This window comes from Acinonyx jubatus, chromosome C2, assembly GCF_027475565.1.
Source record: "Acinonyx jubatus isolate Ajub_Pintada_27869175 chromosome C2, VMU_Ajub_asm_v1.0, whole genome shotgun sequence".
NCBI classification, from domain to species: domain Eukaryota; kingdom Metazoa; phylum Chordata; class Mammalia; order Carnivora; family Felidae; genus Acinonyx; species Acinonyx jubatus.
This window is the reverse complement of record NC_069384.1, coordinates 66,816,199-66,829,477: the sequence shown is the minus strand read 5'-3', so window position 1 is coordinate 66,829,477 and position 13,279 is coordinate 66,816,199. Positions and strand designations below refer to the sequence as shown.

Below are 13,279 nucleotides of genomic sequence, written 5' to 3'. Positions count from 1 at the left end.
AACTGATCACCCATGATCTAGCCTGTCTATGGTGGGAAGGTGGTGGCAGTGGTGGTGGTCTTATCCTTTGACTTTGAGAAAGAAAAGATAATTAATATTAACACAGTAGAAGAGAAATAGTTGAAGAAATCAATTTATTTGAAAAGTAATGCTTCTTTATTGATAGTTACATATATTAGCAAGGATCGTTAATCAGTAGCCAGTGGAAAATACCAGACCACTTTTGGAACATGCTCTGCTAAAAGCCTGTCAGCTCATCGTCCTCGCTTTTGCCAGTCTGGTAACCAGTAAGTGTCAAAGATGAATCTTGTACTGGAAGACCTTTGAATACTTTAATGTGAATATATCTATTATCACCTACTTGCACCTAAAAGATAAAAAAAGAAAAAACAATGAAAAAGAGATTCATTCAAATGGATCTCTGTCAAGTGAAAGATCTACAGACTATAAAGACTTTACTGAAATAAGCTTTTTGGGAACAGCATTTCTAGACCAGCATTCTTAGATCCTTGATTTTCATAAATCTACCCTCTTATTTTATGAGAAAGGGTATGGCTAGAGGCATAGGTCCTTATTTTATTTTATTTTATTTTATTTTATTTTATTTAATTTTATTTTATTTTATTTTATTTATTGTATTTTATAAAATTTCCTACAGTCTGAAAGTTCAGAGTTGCATTTCATTTTCAAAGATGCACAGAACAAGAAAACATGTGACCGTCATTTTGTTGATTCTGTTTTCTGACTTCCAAATTGGGACACTTTATTTGCTGCATGGTTTGAGAAGGGAGGAGAAAATCAGAATTGTCCTAGAAATTTTGGGATGTGTGGTTCCCATATCTATAGTAGAACCTGCTTTGTAAGTACCCACTAGTAGGACTAAGCAGGGCCCAGGGGGTGGGCAGTGTAGTGTCCTTCCTAAAATAAAGGGATCTTGCTGGGAAGTCACTGGTATGGAAATTGAAATGGTAGTTTGGGCAGGAATCTGGGACCTAGAAAATCATGGTAAGAATTTCTACCTTTGTTCTTGGTTGAAACAATGAAAGTTTATCTTATAATAATATTTTTTACATTCTGATGTTCCTTCCTAATTAACAAATACCATTTATCAAATGTTTACTAATGATTCAGAGGCTATGATGAGCATTTTATATACTTCTTACTATGAGGTCTGAAGGAAGGTGGAACAATGACAGTTTTACAAATGCAGAAGCAGATTAGGAGAGATAAAGTAATTTTCCATAAATTTCTCAGCTAATAAGTGACAGAGTCAAAATCGAAATCCAGACTCTAACATCGACGTTCGTTTCACTCTACAGTGTAACCCTTTAAAAGCATTTATTCTGTACTTGGAACAGGGCATCAGCCTTTGCATACATTGTTAGATGCAGCACAGCCAGTAGTTAAGCATCAGACCATCTGGATTCAAATCCTAGCTCTGCTCTTACAATTATATGACCTTATTAGTTACTCCATCTTTCTGGGGCTCCATTTTTTTGCCAGTAACATAGAGGAAATGATCATACTTACCTCATAAATTTGTTGAGAGGATTAAAAGAGATAATACATGTCCAGCTCTTAGAACAGAGCATCTTATAAGTGCTTAGTAAATTTCAGTTCATTTATTCCACACAACACCTGGCAAAGTAGGTTATTATTTGTATTGTGCAGACAAGGGCATTGAGGCTCAGAGAAGATGAGGAGCTTCAATTACACAGGCACTGACTAGTGAACAAGTCAAACAAGGGTTCAAGGGTGCCAGAACTGTCTGACACCAAAGCCTGCAGCCCTTCCATTCCACCAGCTGCCTCTTGATAGGTACTTGAGAAAGAACAGAGGTCACATCACCAGCAAGACCTTAAATTTAGAGAGTGGTTCAAAGCAGAGATCAACAACTAGATACAGTGGCCAGGAAGTAATGACGGAACTGTAATCCAGTAGGAGAAATCTGATGAGGCAGGTGGTCTTAACGGAAGAAATTTTCAAGTTTTCTGATAAGCTTTTAAGGACATACATGAGCTAGTTAATATATGAAGTTTATGAACTTGGACTAATCATAAATTATTAAAACAATGATCTCAATTTTGATGGCATACTTCTTGTCTTTGAACAAAATCATTTTTCACTGGAGAACATTCTTTTTCAGCTGTGAAGAAAGCAGATTGAGAAAGGAGGAAACAATGCCAGTGCTTTCTGAGGATAAAGCAGGATCTCATTCATGTGCACCACCTCAGGACCTGGCATATACTAGGAGTTCAAATATGGTAGGACTGGGATGATCCATTTATATAACTCAGTGTTGCAATTTTCCTATGCTTAGCTAGTTAGGACTGGTTAATTTATTTTTTGGCTCAAAACATTTTTCAAAAATGTTATATCTTAAGTAGTTATTGAATAAGCCAGAGTGTGTGTTGGTAAAATGGTTTTGTCAAGATTAAGTAAATGCATTTGAATGTCTGTTGTTATTATTTATTAAATCAGAATTGTTATCTCAATACAAAAGGATGGAAATTGTTCCCAAATATCTATGGTTGACTTGAAACGGTTCCCTCTCAACTTCATAACGATTTTCTTCAATTACAACTGGATAGTGCATCATTTAATTTATTGATGTAGCTATAAAATTAATCTTAAAATTATTTTAAATGTTCCACTGTTTTTAATTGTACCTGCAGTGTCACAAATTGACTCCACTTATTTGAATTGTCAAAATTATTCAAATTGTATTAATCAAAAGGCTTATGTAAAGGACAAAAGTGGTTTAAGTTATTTTTCCACCTTAAATTACTTTAAGTCCTTCCGAAAATCCATTTAATTAGATATATAGAATCACAAAGCTTTGAGGTAGAATAAGCTTCAAGATAGCATGTGGTTCAGCTCCATGCCTTCAGGCAACTGAGATACTATCCTCCCGCTTCCCATAGGAAGCAGCCATGGCCACAAATTAGACATGCTTGGAACTGTTAATGAAATCTCTTTCTATACAATTTCTGAAAATTGTAATTTATAAAATATAATTGTCATTTGGAAGAAATCAATGTAAAAAAGCTTTCTAAATCCACAGGAAACAGATGGTTTGAATATCCCATCATCTACCAAATTTGAGAGTCTACCACTTGGGAAGTTTCATGTGGGATAGACATCTTCATTTAGCACAACCAGAGGGACAAAATATATGGTGGAGGTGACAGGGAACATCATACAAAATGAGAAATACAGTATCTTTTAGTGCCAAGGTGGATGTTGAACTCTAACCTTAATGTAGTAATTTATTCCGGCAACCACTTGAGTTTTGTACTCTATAGCTTCAAATTTTTGGTAAGTCTCATTTGTTTTTTCTTCAAGCTGAGGTTTAACCTTAAGAAGAGAAAAGAGGAAACACATTATCAAAGCTATATTGGACTCCATTTATGTGATTTACAAGCCTGGGAACCTCGTGTTTCTGAAGGTCCTTAAACATGATAATGACAGCTATTTCCAGTATTTCAAGGATAATAAGATTACATGGGCTAACTAAAATGTCAAATTTTGTTGCGTTACATCAACTTGTGGCAATATATGGTAACGTTTTCACTAGTAAAACTCTAATATATGTATCTTTGATTGATAAAGATGGGAGAGCTATAATTATTACTTTATTTAAAAATTTTTTATTTTGAAATAATTTCAGACTCAAAGTTACAAAAATAGTGTCAAGATCCTTAATTTAATCACAGCTGTAATTCACTTTGCCACATAAGATAACACATTTACAGGATTCAGGGATTAGGATGTTGGCCACCATTCTGTCTACCACAGGGGGATTATAAGCTTTGATGGCAGCATTCCCAAACCAAACATGACAAGGGAATGAAAGTCTCAAATTCAATATGTGAACTTTCACTTAATCTACCAGTTTTCAGTATTGGTCCTTCATTCCTGCCCTCAGCTGAGCCTGATAATGCTAGTGTCCACTGTGTTCTCTCTGACTCAATTTCTGCCAAGAGTAGATCTTCAGAATTCTGTGAGGATGGAGGATGGGTAATAGGTTATCATCTTTCAGCTTGGAAGGGAGTGAAAGGGAAAGATCTGGGGGCAAGCTCCTCATACAGATCTGTCATCAGTTTTCCTGGTGGGAGCCCCATGCCTCACTCTTGTCATAAGTTTCTGGCATTGCTAGTGGTTGAGCCACTTTGGAATTCTGTACCATGAATCCACTTACTTCTGGCTCATCATTCCCATCTGTGGTTTAGGCTTTGTCTAGATGGTCCAGTAATTTTCCCTTGTTCATCTGTTTTCCATCTTCCAAAGTTTTGTCAGTATCTCTGAGGTGGTATTTGCCTATCTCCTGTTGTCTTTCTATTTGTTGGCTTTATACCCTTTACCCTGCAATATTTTCCTATCATTTAGAAGGAAAAGGAAATAGACGTGTATGCTCGATTATACCTTGTTTATTGGGAAGTTGCCTCCCTGCCCATCACTAAAGCATTTCACATGTTTTAGGCAGGTCTCCCATGCATCTAGGGTTCTCCCAAGGCCATATCAAGTCTTTCCCATCAGTGGGCAGATGTCCTGAATCCTTTTCTATCAGCACCTCAGTTTGGGTACCAGAACTGTTTTCAAATATGTAGACATTTACAAACTCTTTGAGTTCTCAGACTACTTTGGAGGCTACAACACTTCATAGACCACCACCCATTTCTCCTGTGACCTTCAGAATAGATGGGAAGAATGTAATACTGCTTTCTTGAGATGGAAAATAAAGCTCCAAAGTCGACAAAGGAAGAAGACAAATCGTGAGGAAAAAAGAAACCAAACAAACGGAAATGGGAAGAGGTAGGGTGCAGGAGAGCGGGAAAAAAGTAGACAGGAGTGCCGAGAGAAGTCAAGTAAGGAGAGGAGTTACTGTCCTGTTGCTTCCTCTGTCTAACCCTTCTGAGCCAATATGGGGTACCAGTCAAGTTAGGAGCTAAGTTGGAAAGGGTTAATCTCTACACTAAACCCAACATTATCTATTTAAACCTCATTTTACAAATGAGGGACCTAAGGCTGTGAGGAGAACATGACTGCTTAAGGCTGAAAAATTGTTAATTACAGTTATTTAAGGTTTTAAATCCCTTGCTGGATAGCTTAAGTATCTGATTTATCAGTGGCAGTGATCTGTATTCCTTCTGGTTTCCAGTCTTTTGGTCGTGTTTTTTTTTTTACTGCCTATCAGAAAATTTTATTTACGTCTTAAAATCGATCAAAATCTGCAACCTTTCCACTGCATCTATATAGTCCACAAGTCCAGAATTTTCCATAAGAGAGCTGACTTCAAATGTCCGGTTTGTTTCAGTAAGTGCATTGGCACCTATCAGACTGTGTGCCATGATTTCAGGTTCACTCTACTTATAACCTGTAGCCTTGCTCTCTCTTCCCAGTAGAACAGACTGGTATTATTCTAACGTTGGATGCTATGAACCTGGGGTAATGAGGCTTAAGCTGAGGAGCAGGAAAGGAGGAAGAATAGGAAGGAACTGGTCAGTGAAACTTTAATTTTCAGAAGGCAACTTGGTGCTGAAAGACTCCCCAAGGGTGGGTGCTGAGAGGGTAAAGCCAGCTGGGAGTGGTGGTCTGGGACCTGGTGGTACATAGACAGACCTCGAGCTGAACACAGTTGACATTCACTTTCCTCAGCCTACCATGCATGGTGGTGGCTGAGATGCTGGAAGAAGAAACAGTGTGGGTTTGTCATTTGAGCCCCAGCCAGTGGAAGGATCTTATCAGGAAGGAGCAGCTGGCAAAATACAATTACCCTAGAGTTGTTCACATTTTTTTTCTTTTCTTTTCTTTTCTTTCCTTTCCTTTTCTTTTCTTTTCTTTTCTTTTTTTTAATTGCTGCAGAGCATGAATCTTGGTGAATGGTTAGTTCTCTGGGATCTGAGGATTCTAGCCATGCTGCACCTAACACCTATGGCTTTTCCCTATCTGTAATCATTCTGCAGAAATATTGGGCTATGCATAATTTAGGGAAGAATGGATAGAAATGTGATAGAGGCAACATGGGTAAGCTATATTTTGGGATGTTTTACAGAGTAAGGAAGGAGAGTTTGGGCAGTAGCATGAAAGTATAGTAGGGCTGATGAGAAGTGACTTAGACATTTGTCATCTGACCATGTTTTGAGGGAAGGGACAAGTATGGGGCAAGGCAACTGGTATGCAAGAAATGATGGCATCTGACATGAGAGAAGAAAGGTGGACTGAAGAACAGAGGGCAGAGTCTTAGGCTGGAGGGAGGAATGAGATCCAGCAAGAGAAAAGGAATCAGAGTGTTCTTGCACCAGATGACTGCAATCTTTTAAGAGAAGAAACTGAGATACCTACTGGAGGGGCCATGGGGATGGAGGGATTGAGAAACCAAGGAGAGAGAAGGTCCAGGTCCACCTTTCTGGAGTTTCTAGAAAAGGGCCAACAGGCTGTGACTGAAAGCAGGTTCTGGAAGCCCTAGGGTCCTGTTGCTGTTGTTTTGCTGGCATGAATTCATAAATTTGTAGTGAGTGAGTTTCTGTGGTTCTGCAACTTCCTTGGCAAAGTTCTCTGGATCTGGAGCACAAGCTGAAGAGGAAGTGGTGGCAATGTGAGTGATCTCTAATTGAGGACTGGAATGCCAGAATTTCATGGGGTCAACAGAAATCAGGGGTGGAAGAGTGTATGAAGCCACTCACCATGGGTCCAGGCTGGACGAATGCTCAAGTTGGTTTAGGCATGTTATGATGAAGATGGGAGGGTGAATGCCTGAATGATTGTAGTGTGGCTGAATGGCAGGCTCTCTGGGTGTGGGCAATGGGATTGATGAGGAAGCTGCTGTCATAGAGAATACAAATGTGTGGGTGAGTGACAACTGTGACATACTAAGCTCCAGGGTGTGATGTCCATGATGGTATGTGGAGGGGGTGTTTGTATGGTATTATGGTCTGTGCTTGCCAGGAATGGCATTCAGTAATTAAGTTTGACTGAGGGGTGTGTGTGTGTGTGTGTGTGTGTGTGTGTGTTGTATCTACCTGTGCATGCATAATAATAGCTCTTATTTCTAAAAATAACTGTTGAAATAACATTTATTTCCTGCATGTAAAATTACTCAGAATTCTCATCCATTGGTTTTTTTAACATATGATGTAAGATATGGATCAGCAGTAATGATCTAGAGGCTTTTGCTGGTAGGGCCACTCGGTCCTTAATTACACATATTACAGTTTTTCATAGATGGGGTCAAGTATAGCTTGTTATTTCCTTGAGTGTATCTCTTATCTCCAATCTATTTTGTAAATCTCTCTAAAGGCAGAAACCATTTTTGTGTCCCTTCTGTCCCTATAACATTTCACATGGTACTGTGTATATAATGTTTTCCGAATAAAGAAAGTGAGGTTGTTTTTCTTCATGACAACTTGTCTTTCCAGAAAGGAAAGAGGGTAGAGGAGAGGGATAGCAGAGATCCTCAACTAACACAAAGAACTCTGGGAAAGGGGATTTCTTATACATGTACTCTGGACCCAAGAATCTTTATTATCCTTTAGTAATACATGATACACAATTACCATTCAGTCTCTGCTATCTTCAGAATGGGGACACTCTTTTCTTCTGCCTTTGGAAATGTTCAAGTCTCCTCAACCCCAAGCTCTTTTTTTGATTTTCTTCTCTTTCTGACTTTGTCCCACATCCCTCTTTCATTTTGATGTCAAATTCCTTAAACCTGCAGTTCTCATTTTTCTTTGATGCTTTCTCCTCTCTATGAGATAGCTTTCTCCATCCTTCCTTTGCCTCCCAAATGGAGTTCTTCCTTCAGTTGGCGTTCCACTAAAAAGCTCTTTGATAAGGACAGTGAAAGCTGATAAACGTCAGCTCCTCTAAGAAGCTCCTCTAAGAAGAAACTTCAGCTCTAAGAAGCTCCTGCATTTTAATAGGTGATTTAAAAAAATAAGAATACATAAAAAACATCAAAGATATAAAATTACAGGTAGTAAAATGACAGGTAGTAGTGCTCTTCCTTGAGACCCCCTAAGATCCTACTAAGTGTATGACTACCAACACCTACCCATTTGCCTGGCTCTGACTGGGCACCTAACTAATTCTATAATCTTGGAGAAGGTGTTGATTATATTTCCTCATCTAAAAGTGGTTTTGGTAATAACTGCCTTTTGGGGTTGTTTGTAGGGAGATAAGTTACATAATTGATGGGAAGTGCTTCCTAAATGACCATTCCTCCACCTTCTAATACTTAATTGGGAATTGCCCCCTAAGGTTCTCCTGTGAGAGGGGAGCTAGCTAAATGATAACTGGGGGCTTAATACCTGATAAGCTGAACTACTATACAGTAATTCTTCACTTGAAAGTTAGGGACTTTGGGGCACCTGGTTGGCTCAGTCGGTTAAGCTTCTGACTTTGGCTCAGGTCATGATCTCACAGGTTTGTGAGTTCGAGCCCCACATCAAGCTCTCTGCTGTCAGCACAGAGCCCACTTCAGATACCCACCTCTCTCTGCCCCTCCCCCACTTGTGCTCTTTCTCCTCTCTCTCAAAATAAATTTAAAAACTTAAAAAAAAAGAAAGAGCTTTGATGGGCAAACTCTAATGTGTTTCCTCTTCCAAACCTATGATTTAAAAAATATTTTATATTACATCCCAGTTATCTTGACTTCCCTAAATGGAGTGTAAACCCCTTGAGGGCAGGGGCCATGTCTTAAAGTCCTTATGTATCTTCTTTTTTTTTCTTAGTTTTTTAAATTATTTATTTATTTTTGAGAGAGAGACAGAGTGTGAGCAGAGGAGGGGCAGACAGAGAGGGAGACACAGAATCTGAAGTAGGATCCAGGTTCTGAGCTATCAGCACAAAGCACACTTATGTATCACAGTCCTGGACACCTAATTGATATTCAAGAAATGGTTCATTCTGGGGCGCCTGGGTGGCTCAGTCAGTTGATTGTCCGACTTCGGCTGAGGTCATGATCTCAGGGTTTATGAGTTCAAGCCCTACATTGGGCTCTGTACTGACAGCTCAGTGCCGGAGCTTGCTTCGGATTCTGTCTCCCTGTCTTTCTGCCCCTCCTCTACTCATACTCTGTTTCTCTCTCTCTCTCAAAAATAAAAAATAAAAATTAAAAAAAATGATTCATTCATATTTATTTCTCAAATTGATTTAAATCTGAGGCTGGCTGCTTGCACAGATAAGGCAATTTACCATACCTTGTATTTCCCTCAACCCACATACTTCTCTATGTTCCTGCCACTGTACAGTGGAAAAGGCAGGTGGTCAAAATCTTAAGACAGGCCAGCTTCTTAACTAGGCAGTTATTAACCTCTTTGAATCTCAGTCTGAAATCTCACCTGAAAAATGGACATGATGATTTCCTTCCCTGCCCTAGGGGTTATGAAGAACAAATGAGAGGTTGGCCAAATGGATGACAAGGCTTTTAAAAATGCAAAGCACCTTTCTGGGGTGACATAGCTACTGTTAATATCTATCTTTCATTCTACCTCCTTGATGGGATAAGCCTTGTCAGAGTAAGCCTGAGGTAAGCAGCAGGAAACACACTTGCAAGTTAATTTCATCATTTAAGATGTGGCTCACAGATGAATGTTTTTAACAACGCAAGGCCTTCTTATAACTTTATAGTTTCTTGTTAAAAAATTTATTCTTGCCAAGGTAGGCTTTTAAAAAATGATTAAAATTTTCTGCATTCTCTCTATCAAATCTGTTATTCCCCAACTTTCTTACAGCTCTGGTCCCTGGAGAGTCTCAGGGGGATTTTCCGGGGTCAGGGGTGATTTCAGGTGAAGATTTGAAGCAAATAACTGTGATGCCTCACCTATGCATGTTTCTTTCTTGTTTCCAAGTCATTATTATGCACATCATCTTATTTTGCCCTCACAGCTCTGCCAGCAGAGCAAGAGGTGTGATCTTCATCTCACAAATGGAATTGAGATTTTTTTTTCAGTGCCTTGCTTTTAGAAAGCCCATCTCCCACAGGTCTCTTGGATATCATGCATCTCTAGTCCTGTAGGCTGGTGAGGTCATGGACAGCAGCAGGGCCATCACCTGGAAGCTGGTTAGAAATTCAGGCTCTCGGGCTCATCCCAGCCAGATCTACTGAGTCAGAATCTGCATTTTAACAAGACTCCCAGGTAACTCATGTGCACACTGAAGTTTGAGGACACTGACCTGATATAAGGACTCAAAAAAAGGTATTAATGACTTAATATTCTGCTTTACAAGAAAAATAAGCTCCAAAGTATTTTTTAAAAGAACTCTTAAAAGGGAAACATTTAGTCCCAAAGAACTAGTGGTAGAATTCCAGGCATCTAATCTCTAGAAAGCATTCCAGAGCCCTAACATAGAGGATCCTATCTCTCTCATTCACACAAGAAGCTGATATTGTTTGCCAGTGTCATTGAAAGAAGTTTCAGAGAGAAAAACAAGGAATGAGATAAGAGAATAGGGCAACAATTTACAGGCCTAAAATGGCAATTTACATATTTTTTCTTTTCATAAAATATGCAATATAATAAAATTTTATTATTTAGGTGATATCTAATCAAAGAACACTTAGAAAAATGTATCAACTTGCTGAAAACATTGAGTTCTGTTTTCACCCTTATCAATTTTGGAATCACCATAGACTATGCCACTCCTCTTCCATACTAGTTTAATCATCTTCTAAATACTGAAAGACTAAAATATTTTCTATTTATTCAAATTGGCAGGAAGTTTGTAAGTGGTATCTTTGCAATATTGTTCTTCATTTAACCCATTAAAAAAATTCCCTGTAGAGAGGGTAAAGTCTAGTTTGTCAAATTGTTAGCAACCTCAGACTTTAATTACATGTTGGCTCCATTTGGTAAGATCAGAAACTGAATTAGTAATCCTAGAATCATACACTGTAAGCCTATAAAGATGACCTAATACAAATTCTTCTTTTATAAATGGGGAAACTGAGGCTCAGAGAAGTGATGTTACTTGCCTGAGATCGCTCTCATATTTGGGATTATTAGAGGTTTCATCTGAAAAGGTTTTTAGTTGTCGGGAAGCCTGAACAAAACACAACACATTTCCCAGTGTTCTAGTTTTCATGTTCACCCACACACTTAACACACCTGACCTAGGAACCAAGATTTTGAATCAATCCTTTTCATGACATACATCAACTCACCTCGTTAGCAATCTCTTGGATTTCTGGAGTGGCAGGTTTGGCTTCACTTAAGCCTCCAGGTATCATTTTGACTAACTGCTTCTTTGCTAGGCAGGATGCCGGAACTGAAGTGATCAGGTAAGCGTGGAGACTCTGGTTTTTAAAGAGTCAACAAGCCCCGCCTCCAGAAAGTATTCTTTTTCACAAAGAGCAAATAGGCACAGGGAAAATGAGTATGTCTTGAAGCAAGCCATGCTGCTTCCTCAACAGAATATGCTAATAGGAATTTGGAAGAATGAGGGCTGGGGATGGACAAATGGGTGTGCCCAACAAGTCACCATGTCACAGGAGTCAGACTTCCTTACATTCTCTTTGACAAGGGTTCTCTCCTATTGCATCTGAGAAATGAAATCTGAAGCCATGACCAGGGTTTCCTAATGTTTTAAAGGCTTTAATAAAAAATTTTGTGTTTTAAGGGTGTATTTACTAATGTCAAGGCTAATTGTTTAGAATTTACTTGACTTTATAAAGAAAGTAGAAGGATCAATCTGGAGAAACTTGCTGGATATTTGTATTTTACTTTTTTTTTTTTTTTTTTTTACCATTTCTAGAACTGCAGTAAAACACAAAGAATAAAACAACAAACACCTATACTCCTATTATCCAGATTTAAAACTTTTAACATTTTATGTTACCTATCGTCCCTTTGTTCCTTTTCTTTTTTTTTTTTTGTTTTGTTTTGTTTTGTAGTTGTTTTTAAGATAAAATATTACCGACCTCCCACTCCCATCTCCCAACCTTACCCCCCACAGAGGTAAACTACATACATTGTGAGTTTTACACATTTACTTAGTAGTGTGCTTTTAAAAATTCATTTAAATTGTAGGCTAAACATATATTCTGTGTTATGCTTTTTTCTTGCTCAACATGTTTTTGAGTTGTTCCATACTGATACACAGATAGACCAATGTAGTTTATTTCCTTTAACTGCTTCTTGTGATAGATTTATCTAACTATCTGTATATCATCTATTGTCTCTATCTGACTGCTATGTGCTAGTCCACATTTTACATATTTATTCCCCTATTTATGAAGACTTTGGCTTTTCTAGTTTTTTACCCTTAAAAACAAAATTGCATTTTTTCCCCTTTTGTACATGTGTGAGGGCTTCTGAAGGCAAATTATCTAGAAACAAAATTGCTGTTTTGTGTGAATTTTTAGCTGTATTATTTTATTCAATTTTGGAATATGTAACACATACATATGATAAAAATGTTCAAAAGGAACAAAATAATTTACAGTATAAGGAATTCTTCACCCACTCTTCCTCAGCCACTTTTCTACTCTTTAGAGACTATTGTTACCAGCTTCTGTATCTTTCAGAGATATTCTTTATATGTACCTATATATATATACATATATATATATATATATAAAATTAGCTACATACATACATATACACATGTATGTACTTTCCTTGTATAAATGGTACAAATGGTATCCTATCACATAATCTATTATGTGCTTTGCTTTATCCTTAACAATATATTTTGGAGACTGTTTTATATTATTATAGTATACATTAATACTTTAATATTATAATTCATTAATATATAATATGTTATATAAATTATATATTAGAAAGGTGCTTAATTCTTTATAAGGTTTGGCAGGTGCTTGACAAATTTTTGGAGATAGGTTGGTGTCTTACTGGATAATGTAAGGGGTGCTATGCAGATGGATGTCCATGGAATGCCCTCACTCATGTATTGAGAAGAAGAGGAAATGTGAATGACACGGTACTCACTCAAGAGGCCACAAGTCATCTTAACACGTTGGCTTAGCTCTGGCCACAGATAATCCTTGACATCTTCTTGTGACCTTTCTAAGTCAGGTCCTCTCATATCCAGGCCTCTAACTTTTTTTTAGAGCCACAGTCCATTTCTTCCTCTCTGTTCACCAACTTCAGGTGATACTTGTCTAAACTCCCCAGTGGTCAGGCATAGGGTAAGCAGCCTATCTTCTGTTCTCTTTCTAGAGTCAATGACTGTTAATCTTGGGTAATCCCTCTTGATTCTCAATAATTTCTTTTAGTAGCAAAAACTACCCCAAAGCAAATATTGCTTTTGTCTTTAC

General features: G+C 37.9%; 3 protein-coding genes across 4 annotated transcripts in view; 2 read left to right on the top strand and 1 right to left on the bottom strand.

The window, feature by feature from the left end:
• Window positions 1–2,370, top strand: part of MIX23 (mitochondrial matrix import factor 23) — a 41,160-nt gene extending 38,790 nt beyond the window's left edge. The window contains exon 6 of the transcript XR_008297689.1: window positions 2,147–2,370. The gene's annotated coding sequence lies outside the window, so the exon portion shown is untranslated. The remainder of the gene's footprint in view (window positions 1–2,146) is intronic.
• CSTA (cystatin A) lies at window positions 118–11,309 on the bottom strand. The gene is made up of 3 exons (XM_015082262.3): window positions 11,165–11,309; window positions 3,256–3,357; window positions 118–367 (listed from the first exon to the last, which is right to left on the bottom strand). The coding sequence occupies exons 1-3, from the start codon at window positions 11,228–11,230 to the stop codon at window positions 239–241; spliced, it is 297 nt and encodes a 98-aa protein (XP_014937748.1). The 5' UTR covers window positions 11,231–11,309; the 3' UTR covers window positions 118–238.
• The window catches only part of ILDR1 (immunoglobulin like domain containing receptor 1), a 290,612-nt gene continuing 279,475 nt past the window's right edge, over window positions 2,143–13,279 (top strand). For both annotated transcript variants that reach the window (XM_053220929.1, XM_053220928.1), the window contains exon 1: window positions 2,143–2,264. The gene's annotated coding sequence lies outside the window, so the exon portion shown is untranslated. The remainder of the gene's footprint in view (window positions 2,265–13,279) is intronic.